Genomic DNA, 20,269 nt, shown 5'->3' with positions numbered 1-20,269 from the left:
AGACAGCTGCTGACCGATGGAAGCAAGCAAGGCGAGGCTGCAAGACGCTGTCTCGCGCCGCTGCTCCTCCTACGCCCTCGATCAGCTCGCAAAAAAACCGGCAATCGGAGGCACGGTATTGGTTGGTTTCCATTAGCCTCGCGATCAACAGGCGGACCTTTACATCCTGCAGCTTCAATGCTGATCTCAAGAACAAACCTGTTTTTATTATATTGGTTAAGAATTCACGCTGAACTGCAATGCAGTGCGCCTTCAAGTTCATGCTTTACGAGAGAGGTTTTGGCTTCGACATGAACACGATCACGCTTGTGTGACGCATTGAGAGCTGGTGTTATAGCTTTTGTATAGCCGCCTGGTGCTGCGTGTCTCGGCTAGCTGCGGCCGCCGTTACGAGCGCAGTCTGCGGAAAGAGTCACAGTACTCGGTGTGACGCGGACGCGCGATAACCAGTCAGTCTACTCGAGCCAAGCTCGACATACCGCGAGATCTTTCTGTAATGCAGGAAAAACTCTACGGTTCCCGTGCGCCTCGAACTGTTGAAGACGAAATTTTTGTCTGAAAACTCGGTGTTTGAATTTTTTCTCGGGAAGATATTTTCTGGTGTGTTGGTGAAGACTTGAATGCACTGTACTTTTCCCAGGACACTTTATGAAAATTTCTTGAAAATTTATTGCCTCGGAGCGATTTGTCGACTTGGCTTGTTAATGTAACGAAACTTATTAGTATTACAGCATAGTTTCATCGTCATCATCATGCTCGAAATTCTGCAGTTCCTTCGTTATGGTGAGTGAACAAATGATATCAATAACCGTTACTTAAATGTTTATTCGTAATTAAAAATTTTAGAAATTATATCGATAGCGCATCAGAAAGATATGTCAATATTAGAACCATTTTTATAATGAAAGAAAATTTCTGAAGTGATTTTCTGTGTAATTACAATTCAAATTGGTTATTAATTTGGAGCATCTTTTATAATACGAGGACATTAATTAGTATTAAAGCCTACGTAAAATTTTGTTTTTAAATTTTTCAGTATCTTCTGTGCTCTTTTTCTTTGCACTGCGATTTTCACTGTATATAATCTACACTTCCCATGTATCTTCTGCATCGCTGCTCTCTGCAACGCATCGTACAAGTTATTTTCAATTAATAATTTGTAAAATAATTCTTTTGCTCTGTCTGTTGCATTATTAGATTAAAAGTAGTCTTTTTACGAGGTTACTCGTCCAGGTTCTCTGTTAAATACTGCAGAAGCGAATCAACAATCGAACCTGCTAGGGACTGGATCCAAGGTTCGATTAATTTAAAATTACGATCCCAGCATAAGAGATCAGACGCGTGTTAATTGAACTTCCGTGTGTAATAAAATCAATAATGCTCAACCAACGTGAAGGTATTAAGTCATAATTCGGTAATCTTAAGTTCAAAGCTGCATCTGTCTGTTTATATCGTGAAACATGCATTCTTAAAAATCTCGAGCCATTCGTTGTATGTTCAGTGGATGCCACATTAGGAACTCGGTAGCACATGCAGCGCCATCTACCAGAGCGGCGAGACAACTTTGGGGGAACAGTGCGCACGCCGCTCTTGCATGGCTAACTCATGCGTTTGCAGCAGCCGAAAATATGCACATTATCTTAAACTAATTTCACTATGGAATTTTCAAGTTCAGCCACGAATATACCCTTTCAAAAACGTAGAATATGTACGACGGCACCTTAGGTATAAAATGAAATTTTAGGATTTTATTCTATCCTATTAAAGTAAAGCGCTTATTGTTCAAGCTTTTTGCGGTCCTTATATGGATATTCAGCGCATTTTACAATCAAATATTTTAATCCATGTAACCAAGGGCATCGAAATAAATTAATGTTTTTTAAATAACTTTTTTGATGCAGAGGCTTTAAACCAGACATTTTCGGCCTACAGGACTTCCATTAATGATAATTATCTTTTTTATTGTGAAATATTGATCGCTGTGCGAGCATAAAACTTCGTCGTGACGTGACCGTCACCTGTCTCTGTATATCGTCTCTTGAACATCTGCCGTAAAATGGAATCTCGAATCATCCTCTTGATCCGAATAAAAACGTTTCACGATCAATTGTCCGCACGATCTTTTGTCTTTGGACGAATTAATTGCGACGACTTAAAGCTATTGAGGCACAAGGAAACCCTTCTGTGTAATCTTTGGAGCTTTCCATGGGAAATGCTCGAGCAGTTACACTCAACTGACTCCCAACACTGCCTCGTCCGGCTATGGCTTCTTTGTCTAGAAGTCTTTTTCCGAAAAATAATCAAAGTGAGTGGTGATTCACAAATCACCACTGACCGAACTGAGCTGCTGATTTCATTTGAAAATCAAAAGAAATAATCATTGAGAGAAAATCGCTGTTAATTTATAAAGTTTTTGGATGAAAGGTCGCGCTTTTTATCTGGAGTCTGTAATTGTTGCCACAGGTTTGGTGAAGAGAACACAGATTTGTTTGTACAATTAAATGGATTTAACCGCTCTCTACCATTGATTCGTAATAGCTTTTCTGATTCACTCTTAAGCCAACATTCGATGGACTTTAGGCAAATAATCTGATTTATCGTCTTTATTCAAATACACACCACAATGCTGCCTCGTAGCTTTTGTGTTTCATCGGGTTGAAAACTTTTGAATTACAAGTTTTTATGTAAGAACGAAAATGTCAACCCTTCCACCATTAGACTTATAACCGCTAAAATCAGTGACGATTGAAAAAACAATATATGATCTACATTCTATTGCTTGTTGCAGCCGCGAATAAATTACGAGTTTTTTTACTAATAAGATGGTTTATATCCGAGGCTTTTAATTACTTTTATTCGTGCATTTTATGGGGAAAATTTTTAATATAATAACGTTGCGTGAGCCGCAATATTGAAGAATATTCAGCTTTTCTTATTAGGTTTGCTCCTGATTATTATATTTGGACTTACAGACTATATACTTTTTATCATCTCCCTTCAAAAATATATTATTTATGCCAATTAAGGTATAATTTAACTTGATTTTAAGATGGTGCTAAAAATATTTCCTTCCAATCGTTGAAGATGAAGCACATTTCTGCACGCCTAAATCGTTTGAACAACATTTCGAGTCAGCCTCCTCAAAATTTCTTTCATGTTCAGCAGGAGGTAGAAGATTTTCCAAAGGCATACCGAGTAAGCGTTGAATTGGCAATATTACTTTCTTATATTGCACTGAAATATGCGAATTTCCAATTTACATGAGACACCCTGCATGCGTTCTTGCAAATAGAACTGTACACCCACCCGTGAAAATTTTCAGAACTGCTCAGTCTCCTTTGACAAGCCAGGCATGTCTGGAAAACTCTACGGAAGACGTGCATCTCGTTTCAAAGATTGACCTTTTGGAGTCCGTGGTGCGAATGCTGATATTTGTATTGTTATTCGACGTCAGACGAACAAGGCGCCTCCAACAAAATCTGAAATTCATAGCCAGAAGATTTGCAGCTTGAAAATCGTTCATGGGTGTCAGTTGCCCAAGTTTCACAGCATAAACCTGTTATGTTATAATTTAACAATATACATCACTGGTTGTTAACATTCAAATACGTACAAATTCATTCCCTCAATACGTTATTCACAATTGAACTTTCTATTCTTATCAATTCACTATTATTTGGTTTCAACTTTCAATGAATCCTTTATAACGTTTTGCTCCGGAATCCTAATTGTTCCTAATCTATTTTATAATCTATATTATAATTATTTTTCTTAATCTATCTATATTATATAATCAATATTATAATTAATCTATATATTCGCGCTGCGTTGGATCAGCCAATATCGATAAACGAAAAGCTTTACTGACCGAATAGTTTCTAAAAATAAATGTTTGTAATTGTGATCAATTATTACGAATCACTATTTATGGTAAAAAGCACTATCTGATTGATATCTGAAGGGAAGTTTATTGTGTCTTGCATCTATGCTTTCTGATAACAAGTAATGTCCCCAACACATTAAAATTAATCATGAAACTCGCTTATATTCACTTGAGCAGTGATAACCATGAATTATATTAGCAATTGTATATGTCCGTTTACCATCCATGAGAATAATAATATCGGAAATGGCCCTTTAAAAAGCACTATCTGATTGATATCTGAAGGGATGTTTATTGTGTACTGCATCTATGCTTTCTGAAAACAAGTAACGTCCCCGACGCATAAAAATTAATCATAAAACTCGATTATATTCACTTAAGCAGTGATAACCATGAATTATATATATTGGCAATTGTATATGTCCGTTTACAATCCATGAACATAATAATATCGAAAATGGCCCTAATATAATATTGTATCTCCCTCACTTCGGAATGCTTGAGTTACCCCTACGAATAAGATGGTCGTTCTATCCTCTTGGGTGGACAAGATTTCAATATCGTTGACTTGTAAGCACAGCTCGAGCCGCGGGCCTCTGTGTTCTATGAGACGCGATGTTATTGCCTCATGCGCTCCTGGAAACTGCAATGTCACTTGCCCCTGCAGCTTTGAATGCACCTGCAATGCCGTGTGCATCATATCCATATATGTACTCATATCCTTCCACCCATGACTTATCTGATTTATTAATAAACTCTTCATTCAATTCATGTTAATTCAATTTCATTGATTGGAATTTATGACGAAGTGTACATATGTGTCCATGTGTACAATACTCTCCTTCCGCTCATGACATACCTGATTTGTTTATATATATTTCAGTTAATTCATGTTAGTTCAATTATTGATTGGAACTCATGAGGAAGGAATGTCGGTTAACTTATACAGTATATAGCGGCTTACAATGCCACAGCTAAACAGAACTTCTTTTGATGCCATTTACTTTACATGATAAAACGAATAATTATTACCTGAAAGCAGTCTAAATGAATTTCAGTTATTATAAGGATGTCACGGAGTAGATGAATTTGCAAATATATCTTATTCTAAGATTAGAATTTGCCTTCGTCATCGGAAATGTGGTTTTATTAAACAGTTGAGTGACTCTGACGAACGGTTTCAGCGATCTGTTCTTCATGAAGCAGCAATATGAAAACCCTCGTATATATGTATATCATCAGTAAACATATAACGTGCAGACTGATATTCAGGTAGGTCGATTAATAAATTACCGTCTATTTACATGAACATGACTAAACTGCTGTAAAACGACTGGCATGTATTGTTTTATGATTTAATGTACCAAATTAATTCGGTAACACATTTTTTGGTGGGGTTTTTCGTCCTCTATTTATTGAAATTCCACGTCGTATGTTGGTTCTGTTCAAATCGTTCACTAAATTAAGGAACATACTGGGTTCAATCATTGATATACTTATAATTGCCATGCACAAAATATCCAGGTTATTATAACAAAATAATAAGCGACAAGCTCCACAATGAGTTCGAGGCACAATGTCAACGCTACCATTCCCCGACGAAAGTTTAATTATGCACTTAATTAATAAATAATATAGCCATCATGCTTCTTAATTGTACGTAATCTACTTCATGCGATTGATTAAAAAAATATCATTGAAATCTTTCAGAAATAAAAATTAATGTACTTTTAAGGTTATTCAATTTGATCTTTATTTCCCTCTGAGGGCTAAAAATTAAGCATGTGCCTGCAATATCAATATTCTTGGCCCAGTACGACGAGTGTTGGCGACATGGAACACTTGAGCGTTTCGTTCGTTTCATTATTGCTTGAGGTCGCGAGGGTGCAGGATCAAATATTTCTCGTGCTGTAGTTGTGCTGTGAGTGCTACGCTTTAATTGGTTCAAGCCAGACTACGGCCAACAGAAATTGGCAAGGAGGATAGGCTAATAGGTTTGTTAGAGGCTATTGGTCGCGTGGCCGAGTCTTCACTCCCGAATCAAAATTAAAGTTGGTATCAGCGCCGGCCGACCATAGGCCGTACATATCCCTCACAAAACCCGCCTGGGACTTGACAATAAGGTCAGACTTGCTGATATTGACAACGGTGGTGCGACCCAACACCATCGCGCTGGATGACCTGAAGTAATCGACCGGCCCGTAGACCGGCCCTTAAGATGCCGCCCTTCGATTCCGCTTCTTAAGTGATTGCAATATTGCCTTGACGCCTCATCTCGCCTCGCACCAGCTATGCTGTCAATTCAAATCATCCAATATACCAACGGAAATCATGGTTTTATCTATTACAGTCACACATGGTTATTATATTGTCTCAAGTATAAGGTGTATTATTTAGAACAAGACTCAACCAAGCATTTTTCATCCAATATTTATCAGTGTTCAAATTGTAATTAATATGTAAATTAATACTAATCGTGTTATTATGAAGAATTTATCATAATAGTCTAGCATAATACTGCGCATACATTGATTGTGCTAATGTATAGCGCATTACAAGTAATTTGCGGGAAACGAAATTGTTGACTATTACAATATAATTTTCCGTTATAAGTCGGTTGTTTTCGCATGAACTGTTCAAAAGTCTCACAATTAATTAAATATTTCATTATCGAAGAAACATTTGTGACGTTATCGGAAAGAGTTACGTTATTATATCCAATCATCGCTAAACGGGCTAAAATTAGTTAAAGTGATTTGCTTCAATTTATTACATTGGAACTAATGAAAAATTTTGTATGAAACCACACAATACATCGAGCGCAGGGATTTGAGATAAAGTATATATGTGAGGTCACACGCTGTGAAATAACTCACCTGTAGCCGAGGGATCCAGCCAAGCAGTGCAGTTGGCAAGGAAACTATAAGATTGGAAGTGCAGCTCTCGAGCGTAAGCACAACCCCTTGTCCCGTGTCACATTATACTTCTGGTAGGCTTTGCAATAGAATTAAAGTGTCGCGCACCAACTACAGAACCAACCTGGCAACCCGTGCTTTCTCTATATTCCTGTCCCTGGCTGGATTATTCAAGAAAATGAGAGCTTTGAGACTACTCCATTTCTTGATTGAAGTGAGACCATCAGGTTTGTATTGCGGCATGCAGCATATTCGGGGATCAAACATTACGAGATGAAAGACTAAAATTACTGTGCCTTGCATTGCAGTCGATCATGGTTCATAACTCAATTTGAATTTTTAATCAATATTAAAAAGAGTATTTTTAATATCTTCAAGAACGTGAGCAAATTCATTTAATTTTTCGTTTTTTTCGGTCCCGAGGCCGAAATCCTTAAAATTCAAACCAATCAGAAATCTAGTTCCACAAATAGCTTCTTAAAAGGATGTTAACCAATTATTTCCCGACGTTAACTGTTAGAAATTTTTATCGAATTTTCGATCTTAGGTAATCAATTCTAAAAACATTCATCGTGCGCACGACGTTATCCCATCTTGCCCAGACTTCTTCCGCCTTCCTTATGAGTATAGCGCAGAATTTTGTTACAATCTTCATCGAATTTCCGATCATAGGTAATCAATTCTAAAAACGTTCATCACGTTACTTCATACGCATTTTATCCCATCATGCCCAGAGTTCTTCCGCCTTCTGATCGTTANTCACGTTACCTCATACACATTTTATCCCATCATGCCCAGAGTTCTTCCGCCTTCTGATCGTTATGAGCATAGCGCAGAATTCTGTGAAAGTGTGGGATGTGTGTGCGCTTAGGCGACACTTTCCGTCGTTAATGAACTAAGGTCTTGCCAAGCCTGCGTATTCGAAGCCACACTAGACATTGTTCTCAGTCCGAGCTCCAAGTATGGGTGAATTGAATAGCTCACTTGGCCAATTTATCACGCCCCTGTAATATCCATATCCAACTCAAGTAAGGGCATGCGGATACCCTCCAGTCATATCCGACACGGTTCCATAATGTCCACATCCAAGTCATGAAGTGCAGCGCTTCGATGTCGCCGAAATGTCGCAGCGACTGGGCGCATTTCTTCCCTTCTGATGCACAATGGATATATTGGGCAGAACGAAAGCTTTGCGAACGCTCGTTGTCTTTATGTTCTTCTCTCAGTGTGATTGTGCATTCACACGGATTTTATGATAAAATAACTGGATATTCTGCTCAGGTAATTTGGACATGGCTTATTTTGGAGACTAGGTTGTCAGGACTCGATAAGAACCTTGAACTTTTTTAGAGTTTCATATTTTTTATTTCAGTTTCTTGCAATAACTCGTTCTGATGCTCACGGTTGGACTCATTTTTGTAAATTTTACTACTGAAGTAAAATCGATTTTCGATATTCTGATTCTTTATGCGCACGATGTTGTGCATCAATTGTTGTAAAGTTTTACTTGTTGGCAGTTGATGCACATGCAGTTATACATTCATTGCAGGTTAATACTTCTGATACCGTACAAACTATTTTCTATCACGATATTTCAGTATATATCCAACTACAAAAAAACTGCACTAGCTCTTTTTTTATTTTTTCCTCTAGTCGAAAAATAATTTCAGCTATACATTACTCTAAGTATAGTTCCAAAATCGTGTGCTGTTTTGCGTACCCCATCCATTGCGGCAAGAATAACCCTGATGATTGGGTAAGATAGAGACAGAGCTCCAATGCCCTGTACCCCCAATTCAAATTAGTTCTACCTTTCGGAATGAGCTTCAACATCTCCAACTCGAGTTGCGTTCGTCTCCCCGCCCGTGGCGCAACAATGCAGGGTGGGTGCAACGTATATAACTTGCATGCTTTTATTGCGTTGAGCTCATAAATGAAATTATGACCTATTCTTTGGAGACTCGAACACGAAAAAAATGGCGTTGTCTGAACTCTTTTGTCTGAACTGTTTTTTATTTTTATTTTATAAGAAACTGCGCACCACAAAAATATATTTGAATTCCAATCACGCGAAATTCATCTGAAATATTCATTGTAGGTGTCTAGGAAACTTGTAATTTTTCAGGATGATAAATTGAACACCATTTTTTAATCCAGTGAATTGTCATTCAGTGGATTAACAGCTAGTGACCACTACGTATAGTGAGTGGCCACTATATAGTGACAGCTACAAAATGTTTCAAATGCTAGCCAGCACTACTATATGCCTGTCGGTATAGTAGTGCCGATAAAACATAGTAATGATAAAGTAGTGCCTGTCACACAGTAGTGACAGGCATTTCTTTCTACGATAAACTAGAATTAAGATCAACCTGGAATGTCACTCTTACCGTCTCTTTGACTTGGAGATACACAGACGGAAAGCTTGATGATGCAAAAATACGGGCATCGGCGAATCGCATATGCGAGCCTAGGTGATACGCAAATATACGGTCATTAATGATACGTAAATATGAGCATCGATGATACGTAAGTACGAGCATCGATGGTACGTATATGCGAGCCTCGAAACGTAAATTCGAACAGCAGTTCAGAATTGTAAAAATCTTCAAGACCAAATGAACTTCATGGTTCGTATCAAATTGAGTTGTTCAGCCTGTATCATTTGGCTTTCGATTGGCGGTGAAAACCCGTTCAATTTGAGATGCTCTGCTGAATGACCACAGGTTGGCAAATGTAGAGGCTGATCTCAGCGCCTCGCGATCTGATGAGAAGACCAGCAAAGAAAAATCGAAGCCTCCACACCAGCAATTATTGACTATGAGCTCTAAAGGGCACATTTGACTGGCATTGCGAGCCGTTTCTGCTCCCATAAATTATTGGTAGCATATATACGTGTACGTTGAAATCAGTGCAATTCATTTGTATAGTAAAGCAATTGGTAAAGTCTGATACCAATCTGTATCAGACTTTACCGATTGCTTGAGATTTCCGTTAAGATCCTGCATTTTAAAACTTCTTTTCGTTGTGTATGATGTTGAATTTTGCTTTTGTTTCTTGTTTCATTATTCGTGAACTTATGGGAAATTCATATGACTATCATCACTCGAACTGCATCAAATTATGCATTTTCCATGCTTTCGTCTAAATAGTATCGTTTCGGAATTAAATCAGAATAACAGACATTCACAAAATTTATTCGTAAAGGAAATCCGGCATGCAAAGTCATTCTGATAATCCTTGAATGCCCATAAAACTTGCTCCTTCAATTTGAATCCGCGCGTCAGAGGTACGATTGCCATCCATGAGAATCATCAGTATGTTATTAACGCATCTCACGCCCACTTACATCGATGCTCCGTAAGCCGAAAGATATGAAAATATTCCGGTCTCGAAGGACATTAAGTCTCCATTGCTTTTTCTCTTAGCTGGAGACAAATTACATGATTGTCCGTGAAAAATTAGCATTGCCAATCGCCCTATCGTAAATCGTGTGACGATAATAAGTGATACTCTCTGTAATGGCACGTATCTGGTGATCTACGCATCGTAGCCCTCATGCATCATACGAACTTCCGCAGTACGTGGGCTTCGAAACACCGAATGAAATAGATCAGTTATACTTGGCCCGCGACAGCATTGCGTGCCAATACGATTTATTTAGCCTATTAGTCTCGTGTAGGATTTTGATCCTTTGTATGAAAGCCACCGTACTTATTTCATGAAGAACAAGTGTATGGATCGCCCAGACAATGTTTTAAATTCATTTTTGAATAATACGATTTTTTTGCTTTGCTTTGCTCATTCTGCGACCCATTTCGCGGCAAACCTGTTCATTATCACGGTTTATTTTGAACGGTTATTCATCTTTTGGCTACAGTTTCGTCGTAAATTTGTACTTATTACTGCTAAGATTTTTACCGCCATGCATTTATCTATTGGTAATCTTCTCTAAATTAATTTATTAATACCTTAATAAAATATACAAAAGTGCGTTGAACTCCTTGCCAACATGGTTAACTTTTCTGAACAAAATAAATTCGTATCAAATGTGATTGTATTGTGGCACTAAATTTATTTCTAAAACTTGTGCTCAAATTATAAATAGTTTTTTGTTTGTACTTTGTACTTTTCACAGCAATTTACCCTGCCTTTATTTAACTTGGTTCTAGGGTATCGTCTGGAGACTCGCCCGCTCATCAAGCGCTGCCACGTCACGACTCACTCGTCTAATAGATTAGGGATTAGGCAAGAAATTTTCTATCAGGTTATTTAACACATAATATAGGCATGGGTCATGCACTCTAAATCCCCTTTTAAGGATTTTTGTTTCTATTTCTATTGTTTTCGTCGATTTTTGCAAGATAAACCAAGCTTCAATCTCTGCTTGCTCGAATTTTGTTCTTTGCTGTCCATGAGATAGAGGATTTTGGCTGTCAATTTTGGCAAGGGCCCCACAATTTAATTAATACATGAATGGATTTCTGAATATTTGCTATAGTTAAGTACAAAAGATCTTCTTTTCGGAATTTAATATAAATAGCATTTATAAGCATCACCTGCATAGTCAATTATATTAACTATGGAGCACAATTTAGATATGAATACTGAACTGTTCATTTTTTATTTCTTTTCTACTATTCTTCTATTACAAATTTAAAAACTTTTCTTCATTTACATGAAAATATCATATTTTTGGACCAACTGCGAAGCCTAAATTATCTCACTGCAAAGTTTGTAAGAGAAAAGTGAACTTTAATCATGAAGAATTGGACAAAATCTGAATAAATGGACTAGAGACGACGCGGCTTCGAACACACACGTCGGTCTTATCGTCTGGAAATGCTGGCACGATAGCGCACGCTGACGAACTACCCACCAAACTTTCCACAATTGCGAATATCTCTGGAGCGGCCAGGATCTTCCTAACTTATTGAGGTTCAGCGCACTTAAATTCTGGAATTTGCGACTTACTGATATGTTTTCTTCCGGGTACGTTATCCATTGGGTCAGTGCTAAGTAACTTGATTGACTATAATAGCGTAACACTCCTACATTAATGCTCGTGTTCTCCGATTTTTTGGTGAAATGTGGCTTTCAGAAAGCTTTCGAATGTTCCTTCCAAATAATGTTGATTTTAAAATCGGATATTTTTCTACTCGCCGCATATTTTTATATAACGATTCATGATCACTGTCTGATGCTATAGTTTTTAATTAGTGAGAATAAGTATGAAAAAGTTGTCTTCAATTTCCCTATAAGGTGTTCTACTACGCTATTCCTTTTAGCGTCAAGACCATCGATAGCCCCAGATTCTCATTCCTCATTACATGTTCTTTCCCCAATTGCATTCAAAGTTTTATGAGACATAATATAACTATACTATTTTCAATAGAATTTTCCACAAGTCTTGACTATCTTCAACTCTAACATTGTGAAGCTATAAAATAGGTTATCACATCGCAGACCACACTCGTCGTCCTCGCGTTTCTAATCCTTCAGGCCCACGTGCGTTTATCCAAGGATCCATTAGGCAGAATTCAAGCATTCGAGGTAAACTGCATCACGATCGTTTCTTGGCTCATCAAAGTCCTTGTTGGTCGATAAGGAGTCACTGGTTAAGGGTGGCTTTATCACACTGCTTGCAATTCACAGATTTGTTTATTCTTAGCGCACATTCCGCTTTTTGTCCATTGAAACTCTTGATTGCTGGAAGAGATTCGGCAATGGAGTTGCCGTACGTGACCAGAATCAAGAATCGAGGCATTTATCATTTTGATGTTTGATTCTTCTATTATAAGACCCAATAAATTGAAGCTCGTGTATACTAACGATTCGAGCGCTTGCCTCACCAACGCCTTGTGCATCTTAATGCTGACATTGTGAGTGTTTAAGCTTTTGTTGCATAAATGAAACGCGATAAAAGATCATGAATGTCCGGCGATGTTTAGATGAAATGAGCTGCAAGGTTTCTGTGTCTTGAATTTAACCTTCTAGTTTTGTTACTTGCTTAAACTCACGTACGGCTGCTACTTTCATAGGGTTTGCAGTTGACAAAGAATTCTGCTCAGGCAATTTCTATACATTCTTGTTACAAGGTATCGATGCCCCGAGTATATGCAATGCAAAATACATTAATTATGTAAATAATACCGTTATTTTCTATGCTCTGTTCTTCTCCTTATATATTTCATGCACTATTTCATGCAAATATTATAGCACTAAACACCACTATCGGCAGCGTAACCAGTGATGCAGCAAGACTCGTACGTCGGCAGGCCAATAGAGCGTTTACCGGAACCCATCAGAAATGATGGCCCGCCGATGGCCAGATATTTGGCGTTCAGTCACAGCCTGTCAATACGCCGTCGATTTCAGTGACTTGTTACGCAGGCGAAGTCAGGAGGCTGGTTTTTTAGCTTATTTTTTGGTCTAATGTAGAGTAGTTATTGGTTGTTTCAGAGAACTCTGCATGTTGTGAGTGAAAGTTGTCTGTTTATTTTTATTTATGATCATTTTGGCCTGTCAGCATCTGGGAAATTTAGGTCGTTTATTTTGCAATTATATGGGGATGCTTTTCAACTCTGCTCGGATCGTTAATATTCTAGTCACCCTGCTTCAAGTTATTTCCTTTTAAGTGTAATTAATCGGCATTGACAATCTATTCACTTGGAAATAACGTCAGAATTGACTTTGCTTGCATCAATCGACATTTATGTGAAGAATCGGAAGTGAGATTATGAGGCTCTCGAATACTATTCCTGAGGAGGGCTTTGCCAGTTAAACTTTAGTTTTAATGGCCGTCTTTGGAGCGTGTCACGTCGAAGCGTTTATCGGGAGAACCTGCCTTAATTGGGCTCATTAGGAGAACATAAATGGCTTCTATTGACTTCCTTTGCAGCTTTTAAGCTAGGCAATTTTCGCCAGAAATCTCTGATAAAATCCTTCGAGAATCACGTGTAAATGTCAACGACCTACGCGTATAATACATCATTTTATAGATTTAAAAATGTATGAAATAGTTTTTTAGTTATTTTTATTCTTACTAGGATTAAACAGCAGGGTAATATGAATTTATAGACAAATTTTATCATGATCTCACGCTAGGTGGTAATTTTATGCTCTTTATTCTATTTACCTATAATTTCTTCTATGAAGTATTCGTACCTTTTGTTAGGCTCGATGTTCATTCCTTTTTCTCATGTTGAACTTTAGTTTTTATTATGCCATTTGAAAGGAAGGAAGTACTTAATTTTAGTTCTCTTAATAGCTTACTTTAAATTTCGGCCACGTCCACGCTTGAATTCATCTTTTGACCTATGGCGTGCATGTAATAAAAGTGACCGAAGTGTCAAGAATTGTTCATGGGTGTGGCTTTTCCTTGGTGGCAAGGATTCTTATTCACAGATTATTGCATAAAAAGGTCGGAAGTGAACGTTGGATATACTGACCGTACATACATTACTGCAGAAAGAAAGCTATGCAATTAGGCTTGTATGAAGTGGTACTTTAAATTAGTGTTGTCTTCACAGTCTTAACTTGCGAACGAGCATTAGTAGAATTATTTGTCGTCAAATTTTATGTGTCACTATTTTAAATTTCTGCGACCAAACATAGGTTTTATTCTGCATCATGATATTGCATATTTTCAGAGTAATTTTTAAAACGTCCCATAAGGGAAACTACAATCAATAATGACAATCTAGATTTTAATATTATATTAGCAATAACTTTAAGCTCCAGCCTCATAGGCGTGGCACCCATAGTTGCTTGCACATGTCTAACTCGTCTCTCGCACTTCGCTACTCAATTTAAAACTTACCATAAGGGAAACTACAATCAATAATGACAATCTAGATTTTAATATTATATTAGCAATAACTTTAAGCTCCAGCCTCATAGGCGTGGCAACGATGGTTGCTTGCACATGTCAAACTCGTCTCTCGCACTTCGCTACTCAATTTTTGACTGTTAAAGTATCGCGTGCTGGACTCCAACGCTTCGTGGATCAGCTGTGTGACTTCACGCATCATCAACCACACAAACTGAGCTTAATGAGAGAACTGAACACGACACAAGTCTCGCCGTGTGACTCCGTACGTGTACTGACCTGAGTATGATCAGAGTTCATTCCACCACTCATTAATTTTATTGCATAATTGTGTAATCAAATGTTTGATATTCACATTTTATATAATGTACTGATTTGTCATTTATATCAGACAAGAAAGCGTTATTTTCAGCGTTGTGACTCTTAAAACAATGAAAAATTAATAATACAATAAAATACAACAATTTCAATATCGATCGATATCACAAGTACGGTTATTATGACTAACTCATTAACGTGTCAGATCTTCTTTAGGCGAGATAAAATCTTCTAATAGAAATCAATAATTCGGAGCCTTGTAATCACTGTAACTCGGTAAAGCAATGCGCATGCAGCAGCGAACAGTTGCTGTCGATCATCATTCATTGTACGGGGAAAGCGTATCGAAAGCTTCGATATTTTCACATAGAAGACGCTGATGGCGGGACTTGCATATATGATTACCTGCTGATTAACGCTACTTTGGCTCGCAATAATTGATTAAAACGTCCCAGAGAAATAGGAATTCACAGTAAATGATCGATGGAAATTCAGCCCCGGCACTGAAAACAAGTGCATGCGAGGGATATCATTTTTCATGTCTGTTATTTCGCCGCCAGGATTCCGGGAGAAATAGCGGTCTGGGGAGAGAATGTTGTCTAATTTGTAAAAATTCTGTAATGTGATCATTTATTTTGAGCATTGAGGCTGATTTCTACGTCTCTCTCCATTAGATCACAGATCAGTTGAAGAATTCTCATTTATGCACAGACGAACTTTGATGATATTGTCGAATCGAGGATAACAGCTTGTTGAAACTCTTCAAGCTAAATGCTATATAAGGGATAGTAAACTTAATGAAGTTGTAGATCACTATGCGTGTTTTCCTCGTTTTCGCACTTAACTTAGCTAATTAATCACTGAAGACTAGTTCATACAGTCTAAAAATATACATTCTTAAATACTGATAAACTACTCAATTGTTAAAAATCTTTCATATCATACCAAACATGATGTATTACATATAACATATCTCCGTTAATTGAAACTCATGGCCTATATGGTCCCTTAATTTATTCAATAATCAAATCATGAAACGTGCAGTCTACTCGCGCCTTTCTCATATCTACTGCATGGTCGTGTTCCTAAGTACTAATATAAATACTCTGCTTGAATCAGAAGTTCACCAAAAATTTAATATCAAATAAAATGCCAAGCAAGCTCACAATATGTTCGAATAAATTGTGATCGGTGAAGATATGGAAAACTTGCTTGGAATTTTCTCGTTTTTAAATTCTTGTTCATGTTCTTATCTTCAGCACTTCCTGCAAGTTTCTTAACGTTTCTCTGGCCAATACTCCTTCGTTCGGTCACGCTTGATAACTTACTCGTTGCTTCCTCAATCGTCTCGAGTTATGTTATGGCTTGTGCCTTCCGATTCGTTTTTAATTGCGGCCTCCGCTGTTGCTATCGCGTCCGTGCGTATAACGAAAATTGTATCCGATGTGCGGAGCTAGGCCGTAGAACTTGATATTTCTTCAATCGTGTCAAACCTTCGACACTATGTTTGTTAACTGTTCAGTGTTCAGTAGTAAATAATAATAGATCACTTAACTCTATAACTTCTACGAACTGTTGTTCTTAGATATTTATCCATTCAACCGATAGTTTTCAAGTGTAGATAAAGGATATTATAGAAATTACGGTAATATATTTACAAGCGATGACGACGTTTAATGAATTCTTAAGGCAATTCTTGCTTTAGCAAGAATTTAAAGCTTTTTCTTTTACTTGGCGCACTGCGTGTCAAAATTTGTAACCTAAAAATTCAGAATTATCAATCATAGAACAATGACTATATTTTTTCTATAAGTAATTCCCTTTTATATATCGGTCAGTCTTTCCGGTCAAGTCTGCGGGTAATATTATTCGCCTCTATATGAAAATTATTTTGTAATTATAACTGATTAATTAATGAACGCGTGATAACTTGAATACTCGGAAGAATTTCGCTTTAATCACTCATCGCCAACTCATGTTTTCGAAAGGCACAATTTTCACAGATACTAAATAATATAACGGGAACGCGTCACTTATACTCACCTGCAATACCTCTGTGAACCGAATGCCGCAATCTTATACATTTTTTGGCCATCAAGATGGCTCTTCAAGTTTGTATTTTATTGCGGCAATATGGACAGCAGTACAAGAAAGATCTCTATTTGCATAAGGCAATACAAAGCAATCATCACGCCTAGCTGTGCATGCACATGCCGTCTTTTTCCAGCCAAAGATCGTACGTCGTCGATGCTTCTCCACTTGTGCCTCGGCTGTATATAAAACCTGTATTTAAATCATCCATGCGTGCTTCCGACCATATTAGATGGATCGGAACTGTGACAGCCACGAACGACTGAACGTCTCCACCGCACGATATGTGCACGAGCAGTGCGTACGTAGGAGTACGTTACCCGTATCATGAGTATACGTTCCCGGCATGCATTACTTATACGCCGGACGACACGACGTGTACGCTGTCTCTTATACACATCTAGATGTGTATAAGAGACAGCATGGAGCTCTCGTGCTCCAAATATACATGGAGCTCTCGTGCTCCAAATGTACATGGAGCTCTCGTGCTCCAAATATACATGGAGCTCTCGTGCTCCAAATATACATGGAACTCTCCTGCTCCAAACGTACATGGAGCTCTCGTGCTCCAAATATACATGGAGCTCTCGTGCTCTAAATGTACATGGAGCTCTCGTGCTCCAAATATACATGGAGCTCTCGTGCTCCAAATATACATGGAGCTCTCCTGCTCCAAATGTACGTGGAGCTCTCGTGCTCCAAATGTACATGGGGCTCTCGTGCTCCAAATGTACATGGAGCTCTCGTGCTCTAAATGTACATGGAGCTCTCGTGCTCCAAATATACATGGAGCTCTCGTGCTCCAAATATACATAGAATAGAATAGAATAGAAGTGTCGGCGCTGAAGAAATAGGCCCATGGCCTGTTGCCGATTCTTGAACTTTTCGTGACTTGATTCACAAGGGATCCGGCCTTTGGAACCCGATCTTTCCATAGCTTTTTCTTATTTGACAGTATATTTTCTGCATGAACACTGCACACCAATAATATGAGCGCTATTCAAATATATTGGTAATATGCATACCTTTACATTCATCAAATAATGTGCCACGTACCACATCACCATGTTCATCAGAATATTCATCATGTCCATCAGAATACTCATCATGTCCATCAGAATACTCATCATGTTCATCAGAATATTCATCATGTTCATAAGAATATTCATCATGTTCATAAGAATACTCATGATGTTCATCAGAATACTTATAATGTTCATTAGAATACTAACCATGTTCATCAGAATACTCATCATGTTCGTCAGGATACTCATCATGTTCATCAGAATATCATGAATGTCTCGCTGCATACGGTATCCGGAAATAATTATGCATAGGAGCGCAGTCGGAAGTGGACAAGTCAGTCCAGTTTTTTGAGCCGAACTTACCGTTGCTCAGCCATTACTTTTTCAGACGAACCATAATTTTGTGACGAGGTATGGCACGTCTTCAACATTAGACGATAAAAATACTTACCTTACGTCTTAATGTACACAGTAAGAAGTTCTAAGATGTCACTGGTTTTCAGACGAACCATAATTTTATGACGAGGTATAGCAAGTCTTCAACATTAGACGATAAAATTAGACACCGTTCGTCTTGAACTCGTCTGTATACGAGCGCACGCCGGAGGACGTCGGGCCGTGACGATATCGTTTCTCGTCACGAATGCCTGAACGCTTGATAGAGGACGTAAATATTCCGATGCATAAACGTGAATGATGAGTACAACTTACAAGAATTATGGCCATCAATGTAAACGCATCATTGTTCAAGATTTGTAGGTCTTAGGATCTGTTGGTATTCGATCTTCAGTTGGGAGGAACATTATTGATGACATCGCTGTACTCAAGCAAGAAAAATTACGTCACTTCCTTCGATATTTGTTCCGAAGAAAACGAAGTGCAATTCATCACCATGTAAAAAGAATTGTTTACAGGTGCGAGTTACCTTAAATGGAAGTTATGAATTATTCCTCTAATTTAGACTTCTTCAAGAAAAGTTACGAGATTTCGTTAATTCTTCATACGGACGCAAGTGATCTGAAACGAGCGCAAGTCTGACATGCAAATAACCATTCATTTTGTTCACTCGTCTTGGTCTTAAGTTTGCCCTAAAATAATGGCAAACGACTGGCCTCGAGATTAACGTTGACAAAAAACATGTCGCCTGCAATAGCGACTTTTTGCGCTTATTTAGAGCGAAGATCGGCCTGATATGCGACGAAGGAGAGAATAATTAGCCGACTAGATTTATGTGATCAAGAACAAAACCTTGAAAGACTCAATCACTCGGGAGAAGAAGTGAAGCAGAGGGCTTTTGATCTATGATAGTTGCGTTAAAAGTATCAATGGCTTGAACCTATTTACTTCAACAAGGGAATATTTCAGTAGTATATAAATTTTATTTTATTATCATATAACAATGAAATTAGACGAATTAATTTTTCCAACAATTTCAGCGAAATTTTGCGAAACAGATAATTCATAAAATTGAGTGAAATTTTGGCAATACTTATTGTGACTTCTACTTGATGATTTACTTCAGAGCAACGGTTGTTATCTGGTTGTATTTAATTTATCGTGCTATAAATGTATTCATAGTTATAGTTTCAATTAGTGCGTTACAGAGTAACGATAATAAGACTACAGCCCTAATGAGCTGTTATTATTATAGCGCTCCTGCCGGCAAAAAGCGTCCAAAATGCAACTACCAATTGACTTAGGACGAATTTATCCCTAATTCCTATGTCCTTAATTATTTAAATGTATAAATCAATAACTTGAGAACCACATACGGCGTTTTAAATAGTATATCATATGCAAAGTAAGATTGAATTAAAGTTCCTAGAACTCACTAATACAGCAATAATTCTGAACACTTGCAATTTTCTACATCGCAGGCACTCACAAAGATGGCGTGCCAGGCATGCGCGGAGGATCTGATGAATCCGTCACCGAAGAACGCATCCAACACATCCTCAGTGAGGCATCCAGGGCCATGGTAGGACCTCATCCAGGCATCCCTCTGCCACCTGGCAGTCTCGCCAGCAGCATCATGGTGCCCTCATCCATCGCCTCATCCATCGCAAGCGCCAATAATGACCAAGACTCGCGGAGCACTGACTCCAAATCTCCCGCCAGTTCCACGCATTCGCCAAGGTGAGCACATTTATATTTTTTTATGCCTTAGAACTTTAGAAGTCATTTTTTGTGTTTTACATATTCGTCA

General features: G+C 38.0%; 1 protein-coding gene across 1 annotated transcript in view; it reads left to right on the top strand.

The window, feature by feature from the left end:
• Nucleotides 1-20,269, top strand: part of LOC108670978 (homeobox protein cut) — a 208,269-nt gene that overhangs the window by 171,392 nt on the left and 16,608 nt on the right. Inside the window, exon 13 of the mRNA XM_018158463.2 lies at nt 19,941-20,199. Coding sequence (XP_018013952.2) covers nt 19,941-20,199 — 259 coding nt within the window. The remainder of the gene's footprint in view (nt 1-19,940; nt 20,200-20,269) is intronic.

The sequence above is a fragment of the Hyalella azteca genome, unplaced genomic scaffold, assembly GCF_000764305.2.
Source record: "Hyalella azteca isolate HAZT.00-mixed unplaced genomic scaffold, Hazt_2.0.2 contig11122, whole genome shotgun sequence".
In the NCBI taxonomy this organism is placed as follows: Eukaryota; Metazoa; Arthropoda; class Malacostraca; order Amphipoda; family Hyalellidae; genus Hyalella; species Hyalella azteca.
The sequence above is the reverse complement of the archived record's forward strand: the minus strand, read 5'-3'. Positions and strand labels throughout refer to the sequence as shown.